At 39.5% G+C, this 25,112-nt stretch overlaps 1 protein-coding gene across 1 annotated transcript in view; it reads right to left on the bottom strand.

Moving 5' to 3' along the window:
- LOC110949777 (uncharacterized) overlaps positions 1–25,112 on the bottom strand; it is a 78,038-nt gene that overhangs the window by 3,273 nt on the left and 49,653 nt on the right. Inside the window, exon 4 of the mRNA XM_022192001.2 lies at positions 5,883–6,088. Coding sequence (XP_022047693.2) covers positions 5,883–6,088 — 206 coding nt within the window. The remainder of the gene's footprint in view (positions 1–5,882; positions 6,089–25,112) is intronic.

Here is a 25,112-nt window from a genome sequence, read left to right on the forward strand (position 1 = left end):
GCAAGAACTTGGCAGCAGAATAGTCCTAGTCGATACCAATAACAAAAGATATCTGTTGAGACTGCTTTTTTTAATTTACAATGAAACCGAAAGTAAAACTAGACAAAAAGTAATACGTTAAGACTGAAACTATGACAAAGTGTTTTGGTTTTTTGTCAGTGAATAAAACCTAAGCTTGAAAGTGTTCACAACAGATGAATTAACAAATGAATGAATGAAGTGTTCTTCAGTGAGCTGTAGCATCTGTGGAATCACACACTGCAGCTCCTGGTTAGAGCTTCCTCCAGCACCGCAAATTTCTCTTGATTTATCAGTTTGACTTGTGTTAATTAAAAGGTTCCTTACATTCAGTAATGTAGCATGCCAGGCAGCAATGTGATCAGGCTGTTCTTGAAGTAAATAGACTTGGAATGGAATGGACTAAACTCATCAACAAATTACAAAGAAAAGCAGCAACAAAGCAGCGGAGACAAACTACAACATGCAAGCTGCAGCCAACATTTAAAAAAGGCTAAGCTAACAGAAAATTATCAGGAAATGTGGATATTGTTCATATATTGTTTGTGCGGCAGGATAATGGCTAACAAGTGAGTGAACCTGCTGGTGGAAAGTAGAGAGTATAGTTGTAGTAATGCTAATGCTAGGTGAGCAGGACAGAGAAAGATGTTCAGAGTTTGGAAATATTAATAGCTGAATTTACTGGGGAGATTTTGTCTGCTATATCATTGCACAAAATGACAGACACTGAGCCATAGACTAGAATAACACCTGTAACCATGGTAACTGTACACAAAGATGGAGACAATAGTAGCCTCAAAGTACCTAGCAGATACACAAATAAAAAACGTAAAAATGAGATTGAATGTAAACGAAGGAAACTAGGTTAAAATGTTTCTAGTTTTCGTTACTAACACTAATAAAGATCAAATAACTAAAACTTGACTGGAACTTAAACACTTTTTTTGTCAAAGTGTATGCTAGTTTCAACAAAATCAAAATCAAGTTAAAAAAAAAAAGTATGTCGACACAGAACCCTGAGGAACTCTGTAACTCTTGTGTATGGAAGAACAAACTGCAGTCTGTCTGAAAAATATAATTTAGCCCATCCCAGTTAGGTTCCTTGGATTCTAACAGGTGGCTTTCCGTAGAACTCGGGGCAGATGCGAGCACGAACATTTCCAGAAACAACAAATTGTCACTGTGGTGCAGGATCCAACATATTTGACCGCAATGTTAACTCTGAATTCATGAAAACAAAAAGCAGTATTTACTGGGCACGACTCCAGTTCTACGAGCACATAGGAAATAGAACTATGGAGCATTGTTGCAGGCTATTTTCTTACAGCTGTTGTAGCATTGGAAAAAGTGTCTTCCAGTCTTGGGAGAGGACCAAGTGCTTTTATGTGGTTCTTCATGTTGGTGCATACTAACTATCTCAGCAATCAGTTAGTTATCATTAGGTTCATGTGGCTAAGGCAGGAGCTAATCATGATAGCCTGACTGAGGTGGAGCGACTGCCGCACACTGTATCATTTCCTACAATCAGCAGACACTTAATATCAAGACATACGCTTTTCAGTGCTGCCTTGAAACCTGATGGAGGACCCAAGGGTCAAGACTCATTATTTCCACCTGTAGTTCAACTTTACAAGTTTGCATACATTTTAGGTCAGCATTTTTAGGAACAAAATAATCTTCTGGACAGAAAAGGAGAAACAAACCCTCTCCCAGTAGATTGACTGAGCGCATAACCCCGCAGTCCACACAGTAATTGGCTGCAGAGGCAAATCAATGCCTCAGATCAGAATTGAAGCATTCCGCTTGTTTACAACATCTATCATTTGTTCTTATCAAGTGTGATCAGAGCAATTTTCCCTCCCTTAATATAGGTTTGATGGGACAAAGAAAAGCTCAATTCTCAGAGAATTGGAAAACACATTTCTTGTGCTTTGTGGTAACTAAACTGTCAACAGATAAGAGAGTCCATAGTATCAACTCGTGGGTAATTTATCTTACAATTGCGCGGCTGTGTTTTCCTTTGGAGCAGCTTGGAAATATGGTTTGAGGCCTTTGCTCAAATGTCACTGCAAATGCTTTGTCCAAATGTTCAGAATGTAAAGCAGAATGTAAAAAGTGTGCGGTGCTCTCCGTCCCCAAATCCTCTTGCGCAGTCGCCACTTAAAGAAAAAAAAGCACATTTGTAGACATGTGTGCACTTATGTATCTGCAAAAGGCTGATGAGCTACTCGTCCTCAGGCAGCTCTACAAACTGCTGTAGACAGTAGCGTGAGGTGAGAGAGCAGTGTAGGCCACTTTGTATCATGTCAGCGCTAGCGGTTAGACGCCATCTCCACAGTGTCCCTTGTCACCAATCACATCCTTTTAAACCACCCAGGGAGCTCGACACCCCCCTCACACACACTCACACACACACACGCACGCACACACACACACACTCCCTTATCTGTCAATGCTGCTTAAATAATGTAATTAATGACTTAATTAACATTTCCATAATCTATTTTAATAAATCTAACACGGCATAATGAGAGTTTCTAACCTCCAGGCAATGGCATATAAAAATTCACAGCGCAGAGCTGCATGGTCAGGGCACCGTCTCAGTGCCGCAAACTCTCGCCGTGACAGTGAAGGAAGGAGAGGGTGCATATTGTGTGACAGCCCTCTGAAAGGCAGCTCAAGCCCGACAAATGTCATGCGACTTTGTGAATGTGTCCAATAACAGACCTGCAGCAGGAAAAAGGAAGGCAAATAAAAGATTATTTTGGAGGGTCAAAATGTAGAAAGGAAGCCAGAGTGCCACTGAGGGAGGAATTATTTGAGCGGAGTTTGTCTGTAGACTTTGAGTCAGAACAAATCATACGTTCTTGAGCTCCACTGTAAACTAGGGCCTTGTCCACACTGATACAGATAGATTGCAAAAATAGGGCTTCCATAATTAGGTGGTTTGTAACCTGTGTAAAGATTGGATGGCAGATCAAAACAGCAAAACCTGAAGAGACAGCACACACACACACACACACACACACACAAGGCACTTTACTTCTGTTTGCTTCTTTCCTGCCCTCTGTGCTCACTTATTGTGTATTTTAATACAGTCAAATTCCCAAAGTTACTGTCATTTATATATTTTTCTGTTTTTCTTCTTCTCCTCAAGACAATAGCACAAGTATGAAACAGTAACTGAAACACAGCCTCAAGACTTCATGTTAAAAAGTAGCATTACTGCTATTCTGGACCGCTAAAATCCCGATTTATACCTGTGACTGCTGCTTATATTTTCACAGAATTCAAACTACTATTAAAGTCAGATAAAAATATGTAAACTTATTTTTTTCTTCAAAATTTGGGCCTCTCGTCCACATGCAAACAGCGTTTTAGGTCAACTGAAGAACTTTTTTTTTTAAAATGGCTTCTAAGGTAAGGATACATTAAAACTCCAGTTTGTGTGTGTCCCTGTGGATAAGTAAAATGGACAGTCGGTGAAGTGATGATGTCACACCTCAAAGCATGAATGGCCCATTGTTGCTTTGTGTAATGAGCCTGACTCTGTGCACCTCCCTTGATAATCTCAAGAAATTCTGCTATTCTTCATATCACATTTAATAAGTTGACCAACAACCCAACAAACCGCCTTTTTACAGCAATTTTCTAACAGATGTCCTCTCTAAAATTTAATCATCAGTGTCGTCTTCTCCTAGTTTAACAAAGCTACGTCGAGACCTGCCCAACATTTTTTTTTCAGGAATGCTCAGAGGTACCTATGCTGATGCAGGTACTGTATTCTCCCCAGAATAAGGCCATGAAAGATGCTCTACATGGACGGTTCCTGTGGTCAGGGACAACAGTTGGATGGACCTAAAAACGCAGGCAAGTTCCTCAGTGGAAAACTTCAAATACTTATGGAGGGTAATTCTACAGCATAATAGATAATACACAATAATTAAATTAAAATCAAGGCCTTAAGTTTATAACACATCCTTGATAAAAAGGTAAACCTTTTTTGTAAAATCAATGTATCTACAGAATAAAAAGCATTATAACTTGAAAATACTAAAGTAAAGTACTAGAGTAAATGAACTAAGTCACTCTCTTCAGACAAAAGGGGACAAAGGTGCAAATGTAAACTCCTGTAACTCCAAGGACTTATGTAATGACCAATTTCCATTAAAAAAACATGGTTATTCAATTGCTTTATAACAAACTAAGCTGCCATCTGAAGTGTTGTAGCCATGGCAACAGACAACAGGTAACAGCGACACACAGAATCAGTCACAGGGGGGACAGCAAAACTCTTTAACCCCCCCACCCGCCAATGGAATAGCATGACTGCAGTGATCATGAGCACACAACATGAATCCAACACAGTGCAAACAATAAAAGGTCACTCTTGCTTGTTTGTCTTGGTCTGTTTGGAAGACTAACAGGCCGAGTGATGGGTGAGAGATGGGGGTGGGGGAGTTGCTCCTTGCAAGGGTTTCCACCCCCGGGGCCGAAGTATGACTGAGATGCACGCTGACAGGGGGCAGCAGGAGGCTGGCACATCCCAGGCAGCACAAGCACCATGGGGCACGGGTCCGCTAAGACCACCAATCCTAATAACGACGCCCACCAACCCTCCCATTGTACCAGTAACAATGTAAGCATCAGTCAACAGAGAGCCTGCTCAGTGCACTTCATGTAGTCGTTAAGATCTGAGAAATGGCTTCTTACTGACGCTTCAAAACAACACACATAGGTAATACTGTTACTGTGAAAGAAGCGTTAGCATTTCTGCTATTTGAAACTCTTTCGGCTTAAACAATGCAAATACCTGCAGTGTGGATGTGCCAAGAATGCAGGCCGTCTGAAGCTGCTGAGCGTGCTGTAAACAAACCAATTTCCTGTCATAAAATTACAGCTCATTACCAGCCTGGATAAGGGCTTCAACAGCATAATGATGCAGAAGCACATTACCACTGCCACTATATTTATTAATTACCAGTTGACTAGCTACATTCCTTGCAAAGGCGGTTAATGGGGGGAAAAAAAAGTTACAGGCTTGTTGAGTTAATTACAAACAGCCTCTCTTATTTTAGCTAAGACAAATACTGGAGGAAGGACACATGTAGAACACAAAGTTTTAATTTTGCTACTGGCACGAAAAGCAGTTTAGCATGATTGGAGGGTCACTTCTGCTACCCCCGTCATATTTTACAATGAATGTTATAAAGCAGGAAAGCTTGTCTGAATCCAGCATTCAGTTACTGGAGCAAAGTCATTAAAACTGTGGTTTGATTTTCAAAAATACGATTAGGAAACATAATGGAAAAAAAAGATATTTATCAGAAATGTGCAGTCTGACTGAGTAACTGCTTTAGGTAATTACAGATTACATAACCTGTATTTGTAATCTGATTACAGTAGCTGCCATATGTTGCTTTCTAATCAGAGAGTAGATATTGTTTATGCCAGGAATCTAATGCATTATTTACAAGTTAGATGTTAATAAAAACAGACTGTTCATTTACTAATGGTTTACAGTACCGCAGGCATCGTTCCAATTAGCAATATCAAAATGGAAGTGAAAACAAGAGAGGTGGGGGGTGCTGGGGGGTCAGACAAAAACATGTTTTCAGAGATGATTATTTGGATGACACGGGCACTCACCGCTTCTTGTTTTGAAACTCACAAAAATGAAATGCTACATGAAAATATTGTTTTACGTACTTGGCAGACTAGAATACAGCCAGAAGCGGTGGAAGGACTGCTATTATTTTATTGATTAATCCTTGTGACTGCGTGTTGTATTAAGTTCAATGTAAGAGGACATTTTAAGTTGAAAACAGTTTAGATATGAGGTTTGATAAACATTAAATACTTACTTGATGAGCAGGATCTCTGTCAGTATACCAAAAGCGACTGCTGCTATTTTAAAGGTGATGGGAGGAGCAGGGTTGGTGAAGGCGGTCATCATGCAGTAAACAACATAAGGCACCAGTGCCAGCAACACAAACACGGTGATCAGCACGAGCCACGTCCGCCACTGGAAGCTCACCAATTGCCAGGGAGAACTCCACTGCAGCTGGTACTGGATAAAAGGAAGAAGAAAGCTCATGACTCGACCACACAGTCACACAGTTCGTCTAATCAGTCAGCTCAGTTGTTATGAAAATGAGTCGAATAATCTAAAGACAGGAACCCAGTGGAGGGCGTATGCATGCTGTGGCTTGTAGAAAAGAAATAGTGGCTGTTCCTCTCTTTTGTTTGACACCTAGTGGATGGACTGTCATAAAAGTTGGTTCTGACAGCCATTTCCCTCTTAGGATGAACTGTAATAACAATTTTTCATCTTGTGCAATCATCAGCTGAAAGGTCCCATACTGTGTCTCTTTTCAGCAAACTAACAAAAGTCTCACATGTTCCCAAATGTGTCTTTTAGTTTATTACCTTAAAATACCAATAAGATATATTTACTTAGCCATGACTGGATAACCCCTTGTTTTGGTTTTGTGAATGGTGCATTTATCAGACAATGTTGCAGTATCAGTATTTCATTCTTGTTCTACTGTCTGACAAAAGAAACTGAAAAATATGTATATGAGAACAGTATTAAAAGACAGAGCATGTGAGCACAGAGAGCAAGAGAGAAGTAAACAGATGTAAACAGCAGCTGAGGTAATTTACACTGAAGCACAACAGGCAACATGAAAACACAGTAACCCACAGCAAGTCTACATTAATAAAGTTTCCACCATCTCTAAAAATCCCCTCATAGCCATATCAGTGTTACACTTTCCACTGAGGTCAGACCTGTGGACATGCAAACAAAGCCATCGGTACCATTAGCCACACAACATGCTAACACTAAGGATTGCTCTATTGCTGTGGAGATGTTGCCATAAAAAAAGTAATCCACTGGGTTTCAGTTTCTCAGAAGCTGGAGTGCATAAAGATTCTTGTGTTTTCTCTTGCAGTCAACAGCAGAATATTTGGTGTGTTTTGCTTATAATTGAGACATTTTAGAGCTTTACAAAGTAAATAAGCATGGTTGACTGAGAGGCACTGCTCATTCTGAATTTGTCACATTGCAAGAAACAGACAGCAAGGGGGCAGGGATATGCAAAATTTTAGCTAGATGACTATTAGCTCTTCAGTTTCAATGTACAAACTAACTAGAATTCTTGCGGCTTGTAAAGCAGGGGCACCAACCAGTTGCTTGGGGTCTAGACTAATGGCAGTCTTTATCATCTTACAATTTTTATGTTACACCTTGAAGACATACAAAACACAACAAAAATGGATTTTTACCATATGAGACCCTTGATGGTTGCTAATTTCTGTAAGTTTAATGTCATCCAGACTTGATGTGATTAGATTCTGATGTCAGTTTTTATGAAAGAAGCTCCAGGTAGCTAGCTCACATGGATGAAAGCTTAAACATTCTGGCCTATTCACTACCTGACTTTGGCTAAGGCAAGCACAGACAGCACACAGTGCTTAAACTTGTGATTTTATTTATTAAAATGACTTTCCACCTTCCCAAGGCAAGAGCTTTGCACGTTACAAGAAAACGTGCATTGATCGTCTATGATGACAAAAACTAATGTGCTGGATGAGTGGTGGCTAGAACTTTTCAATAAAATGTTGAATGTGTCCCCAGCTTTAATGTGGAAAATATACACTGAGCGTTAGAGCTTAGAACAGAAACAAGACAATTTTCCACATCCAGAACTGTTGCATGACTCAAGAATAGTGAGTAATAAACTCAAACTAATGCAAGCTCACACCTGTTTCAAGCATCCAGTTCTTCTTAATTCAGCCTTGGCGCTCGCTTTTGTAACAGTTAAACAGGAATAAAAACGCATATATGTTCAGAGGCACATACATAAAAACACTGAAAGATGCACGCAGTCATTAAGTCAGCATGCTAAAACTGCTTTAAGTCTTTGCCAAAAATCACCTCACTTTGGAGACAAACCAAAACCACTTAAACAACATTTGATTAGTGTCTGGAATTCATCTGCAAATGCACACTTGCCTCGTCCTCTTTCATGGCTGCTATTCATTAATTAGACTCTTTGTGCAACTGAGCTATCCTCAATGTTTAAGGTTACATCAGGCCCCAGTAAGTGGCTGCCTGATAACAGAATGCATCCATCTTCATTACTCAGTCCTTTCTGTCGAGGCTTGCTCCTCCACAAGTGAGCTATGTCAGTAGGTTCTAAGGAACTGATACATTTCATTGCATTCAGATCCTGAACTTTTGCCTCCTTTGATTTTGGTCGCTGTGATTAAATTACTGGCTTGTGGTTTCCACTCATATCAGGTTCTTTCGTGGTGATTTTTCCTTCTTGAGGTGAAGCAGTGTTGCAGCCAAATGAAAGCCCTTTTGTTTTGGTTTTTAGACTCTCGTAATGAATGCAAAGCAAGGATCGCTGGATAAATATTAAAGCCAAGTAATTTGTAAATCCTCTGGCAATGTCACATTCCATCAGTCCTGTTCTACTGAAGAAATGAGCCATTATTGTTGTCAACAGTGTCGCGCAAGTCAGTAAGATTAGTTCTTTTTAATTAATCCAGCCAATTAAACAACAACATTTAAACTAATTCTTTCTCGAGATCAGGGTCACAGTCAGGTCATTACATTGAAATTCAATTCATTTGGAGCACAGGAACTAATAATTCAAAAATGATTACATTTGAAATTAGATTTCCATCAAATGAATTATCAAATGAATCTCAAAGCTAATGTTAAATCTTTTTGCATTTAGTTCCACAACGCAAACCAGTGTCTTTTATGACTGCTGGTGTAAAGGCTGGTAGAAATAAAGTTTAAAAAAAAACCACTAAGTTTATTCTGTCTTTTTTGCCAAAGCCAGTCCAGACATTCAGATAAATGTCTGCACAAACCAAAACACGTGTTTTCAATTTTGGAGGAAACATGAATAGACTCAAGTCCCAAGGTAACAACAGAGCGAATGTGTTGCACAGCGAAGGCTTTCTTTTGTTATTTAGGGAATGGAACTGAATCACACAGGCTATTAAAAACTGAACTAAATGTGGTGGTCAGTCCTCAAGGTTTAGGCCACTGAAAGCAATTGAACGCATTTTGGTGACAATCCTGAAAAGGCAAATTTAAATGAAGCTGTTAACGTCGCATCCATCAGCACAACCTCAGCTTTTAGTCATATCAAGGCCGAGCCAGTCTGAATCGGGTTAAAAGCAGCTCAGTATGTTTATTGTATTCCCTCAGCCAAATTAATTATCTGTGAAGAAGCCAAGACAGACCACCACATCTGTCTTGTCTCCACGTGACTCTGCATGCAATGAAAGCAGAGTTTGAGTATTTTGGAGACCAGTGGAGGAAAAGGAGACACAACAGTCCATGTATTTGCAGAAGGAAGCCATGATTAAAGACACCACTATATGAGGACATGTATCACAGGTCTGGCAGCCTTACCCTCCCCTTTTTTGGTGAGGTCTTATCAGAGAGTACATTTGCTGTGCACCTAATCTTAAATTCAAATAACACGTGATAATCCAAACACTAGACTGCTATAACTTAAAAATTCAACATGCAATACATTAACCACTGGTTAAAAAAAAATAAATAAATAAAAAAAAAATCACAGTCTGTTATTTACATCCTGATGTTTTATGACTATGACCTTTAAACACTATACCAATCAATCAATACTGGAGGCAAGCAGCCTATTGGGAATATTTAGATCCACAGATTCTGAAAGTAGGGCACTATTTATCCAAACACAATCATTATTAATAGCTGGACAGTCAACCCAAATACATTTTCTGCATATTTTCCACATTAGCCCTTCTCCCTCCAGAAGCACACATACACATTGTCCAGCAAGGAGATAATTAATGAACCACAGCTGTCAAGTTGATACACCAAAGGGGACAAAGAGACAAATACAATATTATCGTCACAGAGTCACGGTCAGAATGTTTGACCCATCATTTAATGACTAACACTCTTTGTGATATAATATCTGATATGACACCAACAATAATGTAATGCTCAGGGAGGAACAAACTGTAACAGAAAAATGTAATTAGAAGGCATACCATAGTCAGATCAAACACCATGTAATTTTCAATTTCATTTTCTACTGTTACTTGTGCTATGCCTGTCAAGCCTCATAGCAATGGCAGATTTACCACTTGAAGTGTAAACAACAAACGCATCCTTGATTTGAGACAGAAGCAGACAAAAACAGGTTTACAGTTACTGCTAGCAGAGTTCATGAACTGTAGCATGCTAACTAATAAATATTAACTATGTGAGTGCAGTAAAAATTTAACATCTGGCCTGACATCTTGTGTTTTCATATAACTTGCGTGAAGACAGGACCCCTGGAAAAATGCGCAAAACATGTTTTTGAGTATCACGCTAACCACAAAAGTTGGACGTATTCTTTAGGTTTGAAAAATGAAGTCAACGCAGAAGTGCCTCAAATGTGCAATCTTTGTAGCAGCCAGTAGGGGGAGACTCCTCTGGTTACAAACAGAAGCCTGATTGTACTGAAGTCTATGAGAAATTTAAAAGGCATTTCCAGGCACAATGGTGCTAAAGCAAAGCACAGGTGGGTATCAACAGCTTTGTCTGAAGCCAATGGGATATTTTCATTTTTTTTTCTCTTGTAAATGTAAAACATATTGCAGATATGTAAAACATATTGCAGATAGACTTCTCTGCCTGGGTCATGTTAGCATTATCCTGCAGTCTTTTTATGTCAACAAATATACAGCGGGCATCGTAGATTGTATTTAAAAGATTGAAATTTGTTTGTGGACTACTCTTTAGAAGCCTTGAGTTTGCAATTTGACCATGGCCATCTTGATAATGAGGGAGAGGTGATATGGTAGCAATCTGTCAATCACAAAGTAGCACTGCTAACTTTGTCTATGCTCTTTTAAATGGGCCCATAATTTACTAAATGAACATAATGCTGTACCGAAAGAGACCTTTAACGATCAACTTAGACCATAAACACATTATATAATGGTAAAAAAGATGGTTAGACTAATTGAAAATGGGTGTCATTTCATGGTTTGTCGAGTAGAGCAGCTCTGATTCCACTGTTTACCAAACTCCTTAGCACTGACTGCAGCACATGTAGCAGAGTACATGTCACAGTTGACCAGATGGTGGTGCAGAGTCAAGCTTGGTCTTCATAGTAAGATGCTTTGCGAAATATGTCGCTAGAAAATTAATAAACAATGATTTGAACTGGCAGCAGCTACAAAAATCCAGCACTGGTTGGGTTTTACTGTATGTGCCTTCAGACAAATGAAGACTGATACAGATTTACTGCAGTCGAGATCTGAATTGGTTTTCCTATGCTGGCTCAGTACTTAGTAACCTTTAACTGGCCGTTATGGGTATATCGACAAACTCTTGTTAGATCTCCTAATTTCAGGTGCAACACGAATTAACTGTGTAATGTGGAAATGGCAAACAGCTCCTGAGACAGCCTCCTGTGTACATGCTGCTTGTTTGCTAACAACAAGGATGAAGTTCTACTTAGACATTCGAGTTTGGCCCTGCTATTAACTTATTGAGATTAAAAGCCTGATGCCTTCCCTCCCCACTCGCCTGCCCCTCCATGAACCCTTCCCCTGGCTGGCATCACACCTCCAAAGGAGAAAGGTGATTGATGAGAGCCATCAGGCTGCTTGGAATCTCTTCTCTCATTAGACTCCTTATACATCTAAGCTGTTTCAACACACACTGGGAGAGCAGAGGAGGGGGAAGGGAGCAAAAGGAGGTGTCCGTCCTCAGACTTTTTAGAAGATAAGTACTAGTACTAAAATATTTACCTTGTACATTAATCTCCAAGAAATTAATTTGCCATTATACTTTCTCCCTGGGAAAAAAAAGAGACTTTTTAATAGAGAAGTGTGATTTCCACTCCCTAATCTTCATGCTTAGTGAGCTTTCTCTCTTTTGACTCACTCATGGGGCTGCTTGGAAATTAATGTCCCTGAGGGAGCAGTGTTTGGACAGCCAGGGTGGATCCTATCATCGACCACTGATGCTCTCTGGAGAAGGGTTAACTGGAGAGGCGAAAAGGAAAGCAAAGCAAAGAACGCTATATATGCATATCCCTAACAGACATGCTCAATCACATTAATGCAAGTGAGGCACATTATTGTGCACTAATTGTCAATGGATAGCAACATTACTATAATGTGATGGTGATTGCATTGCTGCAAACCAAGTGGGGTCCATTCTGTTCACATAAATAAGTTCATTGAGCCTAAGACAATAACCTAGATAAACAGTCAGAGTCAGAACCCTCTATGGAAACTAACTTTTGTGCAGCTTCTTTGATATTTCGAGGCAGCGCTTTTGATGAATTTGACAAAACTATGCAGTGTAAATTAGGAATAATCTCAGACTAAAATAAGGAAAAATGTCAGAAATTTCTATTAAGTGGCCAAGGCCCCAAATTGACTGTTTTCTAAATTTTCCTGCCATCGCATTTTAGTACGTAGTTCGGTTTCATCATAGTCTGAAGCAGTGTACACAGGGCTGCAGGAAAGGGTGAACTAAAGAATGTTAACGTAAGCTACGTTAGTTTGTTGAAACAACTAGTAATAACCAAACACAGGGTAACTACCAAGGCAGAGAGCATATCACTTTTTATTATTTTGTGAGGTCACAGCTGTTTTATATATGATAAAGTTGAAATATTAATCACAGTAAAAATGCATTTTTTCAGTTGGTATAACCTTTACTTATAGAAGTACAATTCACGCCTAAAATGCAACACAAAGTGCTTTACATAGAAGCAGATTATATTTTGGATAAAAGAAATAAAAAATATAAAAAAATTAAAATGTAATTTGTCTTATCCAGTGGTTTCACTGGGGGCTGCATAGTGGTGTGGTGTTTAGCACTTTTGCCTTGCAGTTAGAAGATCCTGGTTCGCATCTGAGCTTCCCCAGGATCTTTCTGCATGGAGCTGGCATGTTTTCCCTGTACATGCGTGAGGTTTCTCCAGGTTCTCTGGCTTCCTCCCACAGTCCAAAAATATGCTGAGGTTAATTGATTATTCTAAATTGCCCGTAGGCGTGAATGCGAGTGTGATTGTTTGTCTTTATGTGTAGCCCTATGACAGACTAGTGACCTGTCCAGGGTGTCCCCTGACTTTGCCCCAAGTGCAGCAGACTTGGGCCACTCCAGCCCCCCTGCGACCCCAATGAGGATCAAGTGATATAAATGATGGATGGATGGATAAGACAAAATAAAGCTATTAAAAAGTCAGGTAAAAACAAAAGTTGTATCTATGGCTATTGTGTTTACTGTGTGGGAGCCAGTCCTATAATGTTTGCACCTCACCTGTGTATTGCTCACTGTTAGATTTTCAAAATTTAACACCATCTGAGATTTTAGTCTGACTGTCCTGAAAGAGTCCTCCAAACCTTTTCTCATGCAATGGTGAAACTGGCACATGCTGTTTGAGAATGTTAGCATCAATGCATAAATCTAACCTCATTGCTTGTCCAGGCACATACACAGATCACTTAAACAGGGTCCATATTGCAATAGTAGTGCTAATTAGTTCTAGCTTGCAACAATAGGCAGCTTTCCACTGCAGGCAGTGGTGAAGTGAACATTTACATGAACGGCCTCCTAATCGGCCCTTTCAGCCTTTCCATTTCCTTTGTGGTGTAGGATCCAACAACTTTGACTGCGACATTCACTCTGAGTGCACCAAAACAACATACAGTAACAGTAGTTACTCTTCACTTCTGTGAGCACTTAGGAAGTTTAACAATGGAGGTTTGTTAAGTTAGCATATATGGAGAATTTTACCCTGTTGATGGTGATGGAAGAGAAGACTGATACTCCACAAGGACACTGAGAGGGCAGAAAAAAATGCAGCTGATTCTCACCTGGAGTAGGTACTTTTATCTTCCCTGCAAACAGCACTGAATAAGATTCTACAGGTTCCAAAATTTCTCACTTGCTAAATATCTGCTTACTGTGCAGCCCTACAACTGACACTGCATATTCATTTCAACCGAATGTTGCTTCTTTTTTTTAGCGATTCTCTACATGTCAACAAATTTGGTGTCTTTTAAAAATTGTAAAGAAAAACTTGGCATAACCCTTAATTATTCATTTAATCTATTATATATACAAATGTTTATGCATTAGAGGGTCGTGGAGGTGCTGGAGCCTATCGCTGCTGATTTAGGACAAAGGCAGTTTTCACCAGGGACAGGTCACCAGTCTATCACAGGGCAGAGAGGAGAGACACATAAACATGCACGCTCACACTCACACCTACGGCCAATGTAGAATCACCAATTAACCTCAGCATGTCTTTGGACTGTGGGAGGAAGTCGGAGCACCTGGTGAAAACCCACGCAAACACATTGAGAACATGCAAACTCCACACAGAAAGACCCCAGGCCGAGCTTCAGACCTTCTAGCTGTGAGGTGACAGTGTTGGCTAACGTACCACTGTGCCGCCCCCATTAAATCACAGTAGAAAATGTTCTATCAGACAGGCTTCTCTTGCAGATCAGTCATGAAAAATGAGAACTGTGTGAGTTTTGTGATTCTTCTTTCATCTTCCTACTTCAAGGAACAAAAAATGTTGTAGCATGATGAGTTTCAGTTAATTTGCCTTTCTTCACATTGCACTTCCTGTAACCTGACCGCTGAGAATGCACACATCGCAGTATTCAATGCTGAAACGCGATATCGTGCAGCTCAAGTTGTCCCGTCAGTCAGCAAATCTGCTAGTTGCCGAGTAGAAAAAACAAACCTGCTTTTGTCTACTTCTGTCCGTTTCTAATATTAATTTCAACAGGCCCTGATGTTCTTTTAAACTGCATATGTGTCTTGTGAGAATGGAAAGCTTGACAGGCTCACCAACAGTAACTTGGCCAACAGTGGATTGTGGCTGCGTGTTCGTCCTTGTGGGGAAGTGTAAGACAGTGCATGTGAGCAGGAAAACAGAGGATGCATTGTGTGGAACAGTTTGTGTGTCAGAAAGAGGGAGAGTTTGTCTGTGAAGCGTGGGGTTTTGGTCATCTGCCATCGGATAAGATAGCCTGACAAGGCAATCAGAGAGAAACAAATTCTGCAGCCACGCGGGTTCAAGTCTCTCGTTCGTCACCCTGATGAGCTTTTGAAAAATGGAGCGCAGTTGAAATTGGTTTTGTATGAGAGGCTTCAGATCTGTCTCTTGTCAGGATTATTGCCACCTGTCTTCATTGGCTGCAAAGGTCCGTTAATTAATCTGCCTCTCCTTCTTAGTGGCCGGTGAGGACGGGGTGAACAGCGGGCCGTCTGCCCTCCTCAGCACTGATATGTCAGATTACAAACAAGTACATGCCACATTTAGGATACAGCAATGATAAGCAACACTTTTAATCGGCATCATTAAAATACATCATGTCCTTTCTTTGTAATTTTATGAGTGAAGCTCTTTAATTGCATGTTTAATTTAATTTAGTTAATAAAAGCTGCGGGATTTTTTTTCTTTGATGGACAGTAATATCTCTTGTGATCAATGAAGCTGCAAATAGATTTTCTCCTGACTGACCATGTCTGTGTCTGACAGTGAAACTTTAGATGCAAAAACAGCGATTTGCTCCCACTGAAATACATGCAATGTGCTCTACTCTATAGGAAGCTGACTCTGTTATCAGTAAATGTAAGTGGAAGCCTGCAGCTAAGAGCACCAACATGTGATCCAGCATTGATTAATTGGACATGGATAGATTAATATGCCACTGGATACCCATGCCAAGCTTATCAGAGTAAAAGTGTTATTACACAACCATCAGCTGTGTCGCTGTAAATGAGCAGGAGAGTAGATGGATTTACTAGGCCAGGACACTGCAAGACCACAGGCAGGGGGAAAAAACACTGGCCTTCTTTCTTTTGTTGCATGGGGCCCAATCACAATCCCACAGAAACTTGCCACTGGCCCCGGCCTCTGCAAAGTGTCAAATTGATCAAGTGTTTGCTGAGGCCGTCTGCTGCCGAGTGTCTGCACCTGTGCATTCCTCTAAGTGCTGAGATCCTGGTGATTTTTTGAAGTGAAGTTTGAACTTGGCCTGCCGTTTGCGGCCCAGGCGTACCCAGACTTGCCTGGCTGAGAGCGCTTTGTATTGTACACACACTCCTGTCACTCTCTGCTGTTCCTTTGGAATGTAAACCAACAGTGTCACAGCGGCGCGATACACCAGAGCTGCATGTTTTTGTTGCGGTGCAGGTGCAGTTTAGGATGCTTGACTGCAGTGCTTTGCCAAGTTACAGCGCGCAAATGATTCAAAAAACAACAGTTACTTGGATTTAACTGCACAAACACTAAAGTTGTATTTTCCATTACAAGTCTGAACAAAGAAAATCCTCAGATTGCGTTCATTACACAGTTCCCTTCTGAATGGATGCCACAGCACCCTTAATCAACAGCACTTTTACATATGTTTGAGTGAAGTAAAAATGAGCTGTTGTTTCTCCAAGGACATCTTTTCATGTGAAAAATGCTTTTTCATTTAGCAGATGCTCATATGCAGAACAGTGTTGTTGCCGCCCACAGGTATAATCAACCAGAAAATTAATAATCCTTCTGCAGGACTACAATAAATCATTACGCTTTGGACAATTAATAATGGAGCTGAAGCTTGGGAAGTCTGATTACAATAGTTATGATGCATATCATCAAGATTTAAATTTAACATTTCACAATGGAATTTCAGACACCAGTGCACATTACTGATGTTTAAATTTGGCAGTAGGGCGGGTCATGGGGGTTGAGAGATGATGTGCATGTCCATCTATAACTCAAACTTATCTAATCAAAATTACGGTGCAGGACTTTTTGTAGCTATACATTTACATTTGCTACACAGTAAAACAGACCACAAATCACTGATTAGTGGCAAAAAAGTAAAATAACAAAAAACATGCATTCATAGAGCATTTTGTCCAACATGCTATGGAAATGTACGCATTTTATGTTAAATAACAGCTAAATATCACAACTGTCATTCAAATTTTTAAAATAGGGAAAACCATTTTCCCCATCTACCCTCTACTTTTGAAGAAAAGTGAATATATATATATATATATATATATATATATATATATATATATAATATTTTGTTTGAGTGACAAATTTAATTCAAATTTAATGAATATTGTTTATCAGTGATTGAGGGATACACACAATACATATAATTTGGTAATACAATTTGGAGCTGCGTATCTGGAAAAATACAGAATCATTTTAAATTTGAACTTTTCTGAATAAAGTATGGTGCATTGTGGTGTTCCACACAGAAGTCTACTGGGACCACTGTTTTTCTCAACTTTTATCAATAATAGACAGTTTAACAATATTTGCACAGGACCCCCCTGTTTAGACATCAATCAAAGGCGGCAATGGAAACTAAAAAAAAAATGAAATAGAAAACTCAATTAATTGAAGTGGATTTTAAATTGGGTAAACAAAAAAATATCATTTGTTTCCAATACAATATGGAAAATTTTGGCTGTAGCCACATACGAAGAAAAAATCATTTGTGTTTTTTTTAACCACTCACTATGGAACAAATCTATCAGTACCATCTATTTTCCTCTAAATAAACATCAAACCCTACATGGACATCAATCTGTCATAAGGGAGACCTATTTCCATTACAAAAAATGTTTACTAAACTAGCAGACCAAGTGAGGAGGTCATTTTCTCAGCCTTACATTCAATCAAATTTCTTTCTGCACTTTCTGGGAGCAGCTTTACAGGGAATTCAGCTGTACTACAATACAGTATATAATGAGCACAGTGAGCAAACAGATGGAAGGTACTGACACTGACTGGGTTTAGGTTGCACTGAAGCACAATAGGTGACATGAAAATACAGGAAAACACCGTGGTCTTTCATACTGGTTTCTAATGCCTCTTCAACTTTCCATCACTTATTCAACTTTTACACTGAACTGAGTTTGCTGCAGTCACTATTGTCTTTAACTGTAAGATTGACTGCAGCTGACCAATGACTAGAGCCCAAGATGACTGATTACATAGTGACACTCCAGAATAACATTTGTTGAAGGTTATGAAGTTAAAAAAAATAAACTACACAAAACTAACAAATAGGTCAGTTCAAAATGTTCAGCTTTGACATTATCAAATATTCAGACTTATCATAGCAGCTCAATGGAAAAGCCAATTATATTTTTATTTTTCTGGAACTCAAATTAATTTTACATGCATCAAAACTTGACATCTGTATATCATTTTACCATTATTTTTATAGTACTTCCACAAGCCAGGTGTGCAGACATGTGACACGCTGTCGGGCTCAAACACCTGTTTCACTCAGTTTTGACATCAAGCTTTCAAGAGTCAAAGAAGAAACACCAACAAAACACAAGGGTCCAATACCTGAGCAGGGTAGTTGGCTCATTGAGCGGACATAAACTTCCTCCACCTGACATGTGGTGGGAAGAGGATTAGTTACACATACTCAGCCTTGGCTGACTCACAGTTTGTGGAATCACAAAGTAATCTCGAGGCACATTCACTTAGGAGGCAGCTTGATGATCCCGGGCCAGTGATTTATTCATCTTAGGCACGTTGCGAGGCTGTAAGAATTTGTCAAGTTAGAATCCTAATTAAAACTGTTAATCACAGATTCCTGTTTGTTCAGCACTCGAGTGAGATGAAAAATGTGATCAAATTATTCATTGCTCCCTTTCAGACAGGTAAGTCAGCACAGCCTCGAGCGTCAATGTGCTGCAAGAGAATCTTTTTTTTTGGCTCATGAAGAGTTGTCCTGACTTTTTTAATTTATTTGATATACATCAAAATTATAGGTTGACATTAACAATTTAAACACCTGGTCATTTTGAATTTATCTGTTGATGCAGATTAGTGTAAACTGAGACATTCAGAACATGGGCTGAGGGCAAAGAAAAGTATGCAGCGGACTGGATCAAAGTGCACGCTCAGAACTCACAGCAGTATGCTGCTGCTTTTCAGAGTGAAGCCTGTAGCCATAATTGCACTAAGGCAATATGACTTCAGAAAGACAGCTTCATTTTCTGAGCCCTAATATTTCATACTGCTCACCAATGCATTTGGGTAGTGACGTTGTAATGAAATCTTAATATTGAGCATTTTCAAGTGCATGTTGCAGTCAGAAAAACAGTAACAGTGACAACGTAAATCTTCAAAGACCACAATCATACAGGTTGCTTTGCTTAGCTACAATACTCCTGATCCAACCAACACACAGCCCTCCAGGGTGGGAGGAAAACCCCTGTATTCTTTTAGTTTTAGTTATAGAAATAGAACATGGGAAGCATCAGGGTGTCTAGAAGAAGGGCCAAGCAACACAAATGGCTGTATAGCTGCCTGCTGTGAGGACCCTATTAAAAACAATGTGGACACCAGCAGGCAGTCAATCTAAAGACCAGTAGTGGGCTCCTTTGATGTACAGGAGCTGACTGATAACAGCTTCAAAAAAATAGATGAAATATTGTGCCAGACAGTTTGACCAAAAGGCTCAATGGTTATAGCCACAGTGCTTGTTGAGAAAAGTCTCCAACGTGAGAGCACAGGTTTATATATTTTTTTTACCATCTTTATTAAAGCTAAAGTTCATCAGTCTTTGAAAATATAGAATTTTACTCTGCCAAGGAATGCGGTGGAGTTATGCGACGATCGCCGCTGGTTTGCCTGTCTGTCTGTTTGCAACACTACTCAAAAACAGACTAACAGATTTTGATAAAAACTTTTCCGGGAAGGACCAATTGATCAGATTTTGTCAGTGAGGTGGCTTACAGTCTACTGATAAGTTGATGGCATACATAAGTTAGCAAACACACAGGCACAGAACTTGAATGAAGCTGGTCCAAAATTTATTCAGGGTCCTTCACTAAAACAAGATTCTCTGTGTGGGAAGTTCAGTGTGGTGACTCCAGCTGTCACCATCTTAGTGCTGTCTGACCATTTTTAAGTATTAGCTGATCCAAAAATGAGTGAAGAGGTGGAGGGGAACTGAGTAGAACCATGAAAACGTCTCATGGACTGTCCTTTGACAGCAACCATCTGTCACTCAAAATGATACTCAAATACTGATATTAGATTCAGAATTTCAGTATTGTTGGACAGAATTATTAAAATGTCTTGTATTATTACTTATTGTCAATTCTTATCAATTCAGTTGTCAGGTATATGTATTGCATTGGTTTAAATAACCTCAATGCAGTAGAAGTGTGCAATATTTTGGAAAATGGTGTCGAACAGTGACTTATTTAGGACATGCCCAGTCTCATAGCACTCAACATGATGCTAGCTATCAAACTCAGAATTTTCTATACATTTACTGTGGTAAATTTATGTAAGGCAGGAAGATCTTTTTAAAATGTACAGTGCCCTCAACTGTTGGACATGATCGACTGAAATAATCAGGACACATACATAAACGTTCTGATTTTCAGCCCCATAAAGCTTGAAAACCCGTGGAGAAGGTAAAACACATTGCTGCAGTGATAATATATTTACAAGTTGCTAATGTGATGCATTTAGTGGAAATTTTAGGTGAGACCAAAACTGGGAATGATGCTTACTGCTTTCATTCCTCACGTGATGTTAAATTCCACTTAATCTAATATGCAGCACCTGGATGTCTAATATTCATCTAAAATACAGGCACAACAGCTGTCCAACATTCAGATGTTTACTTAATTTAGATTAGGTGGTATTACACCCCCAAACCTAACAGTACACTCACTGGTTTCAAGAAGTGAGAAACAACAAAGAAGTGCACACATGTTTACACTGTACTGTACAAAGAAAATAAATTTTAATAAGTCACATCTACTGCCCTGGGCAAATGTAGTTGTTGAAATGATTTCTTGGAGTAGTTGGATTTTTGTTGGTGGCTTACATTACAATGTTGGTTGTGCTCTACAACAAGACCAATTTGTTACACAATGTGTGTACTTTGAACCTGTAAAAACTGAAATTTGGTTTTATACATTTAAACACTTGGCTTGTATAGTTGAGGGTTTGGACAGGTGACAGCAGTCAAACTCATGCATGCCTTAAATCACCACATCAAGATCCTCCTGCAAGCAACAGCCACAGGAAACCTTCCAGGGACTCCACTTTAGGATGCTCCTGGTTTGTGGGTCCTTGTGATGAATGTGTGGAAGGTGGGGGGTGTCTGGAGATTAATTGACCTACTTCCTCCAGAGTGACGTCCCTATTTTCACACATTCACCAATGACACAAGTCAACTGTAAAACTGTACAAGATGGGGCTTGTTCAAGGAAACTCTGCCTTGTCACCACCATCTGTAATGAAGCCATGAGGGGCCTCATGCTGCACACTAAGTGCCTATGATAAGACAGAAAGCATTACATCATGCCATCACATATCTGTGCGCACCATCAATGTGCAGGTTAATGCCTGTAATTTAACAGCAGTTTTTGATCTCTCCCAGCATGAGCTAAAAGCCATTCCAGTGAAACTGTAGAAAAGGGATAGATTGACATAACTAGGTAAGTCTATCTAGGCCATAGTACACAGTAGCAGTCCTGAAGAGCATGGAGATGTGAAACTAAATACAGTGACATCAGGGCGATTGCTAGTACTTATGCAGGAACCCTCATTTTATTTAAAAAAGCTTCTTTGGCATGAAGGCTTTTTGACTCTAGAAACAATGTAGTTCTGAAGTCACCATGGGACTACAGAGAGAAATCTCATGAAAGACACTGCTACACAGCAAATGGACACAATTTTGTACACGTTATACATATACATGTTTTTAGATATGTTGATCAAATATAGACAACAAATGATGATTTAAGCCGAGGGCTGCAGTGAACCAAAGAAGATCTTGGTCGCTGAAATTGAACCTACTCTTCAACCAATCCTTTTGTGAAAAAAAAATAAAATCTGCATTTTTTTAGGGGAAAATGGGCCACAGTGCACTGAATGCTTAGCCTAGCCGCGCTAGACCCAGCTCTTAAGGCACAAGGGTCTAGGAACGCTCAACAGGGAGGGAGGCGGGCTAAAAGGTTGTCTTTCAAATCCCTCGGCAGCAATTGGGTAGGTATCCAACCAATCAGCGCTACGAATAGGCTGATGTAGTTCCTAGAGCGCCGGATTGTGGCTAAGTCCCATTAGCTTCCCAACCAGCGGAGCCGACTGGTATATTAAGGATTTGCCATATCCCGTCGGCATAAGTCCAAATACGTCTTTCTTCTCAATGAAACACTTAAGTGCCGTCCTTTGCTTATCTTTCAAGTTGAATTTTAGCTTCAAATCTTTAAGGGCTGAGGCCAAAGCCGAGTTGAAAGATAACTGTTTATTGTGCGCCGGTTGTTTCTGTCAGAATCGTCACGCCTCTGTCGTCACTTCGTTACGCCCGCCTTCTGACTCTACACTTCATGGTGATTCGTCCGGCCAGTTTTAGGAGAATCCAGCCTCGAGCCTTATGGAGGGTAACTAGACCCACCCTGGCAGAGAATTAAATTCGTTGCCGTGGGTTGTCTAGCGCAGCTAGACTACTGAATTCTTGGTTTATCTGCCGAAATGATTTCCAAATTAATATAAAAAGCTACTTTTTGATCCATATAAACCCTCTAAACGCCAAACCTAGAAGCAGGTTTGAAAAGCATGTTATCTTACAAAAATCATAAAATATGACACCATTCATCAGTCAGAAACTGCAAAAACAGAAAAAAACAGTCCTGAACAAAATCTAAGCTTAAAATCACATTTAATCAAAATCATTTTATTTCACATGTCGCAATCAATAATTTACCAAAAATAAAGGTTTTGTATTGAGCAGATTATGTAAACAACAAATATTTTGAGGCCATCAGCACAACTATGAAGCTGTGATTAACAGTCTACTGACAAAAACTTGGCTGAACTGTAGGCTGTGTTAACACAGAAAAGAGAGGGAACAAATATGGAAAGAAATTTAAAATCTAAGTGGTAAAATGTCTGTCATATGTAAAGTCGCCACTTTTTCCAGTGCTGGTAACAGCTGTGGGTTGTATTGTACATTTTTAGTCAATTAAAAAAAATTAAATAAGATAATAAATCAAGGAAATTACATTTTTATTTTTTCCCCTTTTTTAAAATGATATTTGGCATTATATTTTTCGTACTGCAATAGAGACATTTGTTTTAGTTCTCTCAACATGGCTGGGCTGTTTCCATACAGTTGCAGGACCTTATATTGCAGTAAAAAAATCCCCACAGACGAAACTGCTTGAAGTTAGGAGAGTTAACAACCACGCAAAAATTTCTTTGAGTATAAAACCGATTCCTGGCAAACCTTCATTAACTTTAAATGAGTTAGATCTAGCAGTCTCAGTCAGGTTTGACCAGTTGAAAGTTGTGAAAACAGAATGAGAATTTGGTCGAATGAGAGCATGTTGACCAACCAATCGACCTGGAGACTATTTTTATAAACACCCCAGTGTTCCACTGCCAACATTCAGCAGCCTAATAAATAAATTACATTAGTTATCCTTTCAAGCATGGATGGCATCAGTTTTTAGTATGAACATTTATTTCTTTAGCCCACATTCTCTCTTTGATTTCTCACAGATTTTAGTGTGGAATGACAAACACTTATTGTATTTGTTTGAGAACAAACAGTAGATAGGTGTGGAGTGGAAGATAAATGAATGTGCCTTTTTTAAAGTATTCCGCCCTATTGCTACCATTATCAGTCCTTCCAGGGTCCACTTATTAGATGATTGGATAACATACACAGAGTATTAATAGCAAAAAGCAAACAAGCTAGTGATTACCAGAAACAATCAAGTAAATTACTATAATATTGCTACCTTAGCTTTATTTATTGCATATTTCTGTGTTAATGTGATGTTAGTGATGCATTTCAGGTTAATGAAGTGAGACAACGGTAAATTAGCAGCGAGTAAATTGATACATTGCTGTTCTATCAACAGAATTTCCCAATGGGAGGTTGCTGCTGCTGGAACTGCACTGAAGGTTTATGTCATTCTTTTCACCCTCTGGGCCTTTGAGTCCTTTGAAGGCAAAACAAAAATGGCAGAAGATACACGATCAGCTACAACATTAAAAACTACCTGCCTGATATTGTTTAGATAACCCTCGTCCCCGCAAAAAAGCTCTGAGCTGTTGAGGGATGGATTCTACATTCAGGGGGAAAATCCAAATCTAAGTTCAATTTACATGTCTCACTTTAAAAAAAAAAAAAGTTCGGTGCTCCTTTCAAAAATGAAAAAAAAAAGTCAAAATAAACTCAACTTTTGGTTGTACTTTGGCACTATAACTGCATCAATACATCATCATCATAGCCATGGTTTTCCAGACTGAGCAAAAATGTGACAGATGAAAAAAACATTCAGAAACTGCTTAAAGTTCAAAGGATTAATTATATTGGCACCTCTCAAATCATTTTAGGACCCTTTGAGGAGTCCTAATGCTCAGATCAGAGGGCTCTGGTATATGTAATGTCACATTATAGTGAAAGTTTAATGTTGCAGAAAAAAATCTGTGACAAAAAAAAAAATCAATGTAAGGTATGTGAGTTTGCTAATGTAAGTGAAGTCAAACTGAAACTCTGAACGAACCATCTAACTGCTGGAATGATTCTTAAATGGAAGGTGTGGTTCAACATGGGCTACATTTATGAATTAGTCAGAGCAGCTGTCATTCAACTCCTCCTCATCTGTGGCAAATATCCTCGTCCTGCCGTCAGCTTAAGGTGTTCATTCTCCCGTGTGACAGCCCCTGTAGTGAGCGGGCCCCACTCTAAAAGCCCATCCAGACACAGATGCGTAGCACTGGTGACCTTTAATTTCATTCAGACTGTGTACAAATGACTTCAGCATAGCCCACTTAGGAAAAAAAGCCTGTGAAAGAAAGTCTTTGCAAGATTGTAGCTACTCTGGGTTTCGGCACATTGGCATTATCTACTCCCTAGCTTTAATGACTTCCCGCCGAGAGGAGCCACGGTGAGAGCCTTGGCAGTCAGACTAAGAATAGCATTAGACACAAGGTTATCTGGGCATTACACTCACTGTAACATGCAATTAACTCTAC

The sequence above is a fragment of the Acanthochromis polyacanthus genome, chromosome 4, assembly GCF_021347895.1.
Source record: "Acanthochromis polyacanthus isolate Apoly-LR-REF ecotype Palm Island chromosome 4, KAUST_Apoly_ChrSc, whole genome shotgun sequence".
Taxonomy (NCBI): domain Eukaryota; kingdom Metazoa; phylum Chordata; class Actinopteri; family Pomacentridae; genus Acanthochromis; species Acanthochromis polyacanthus.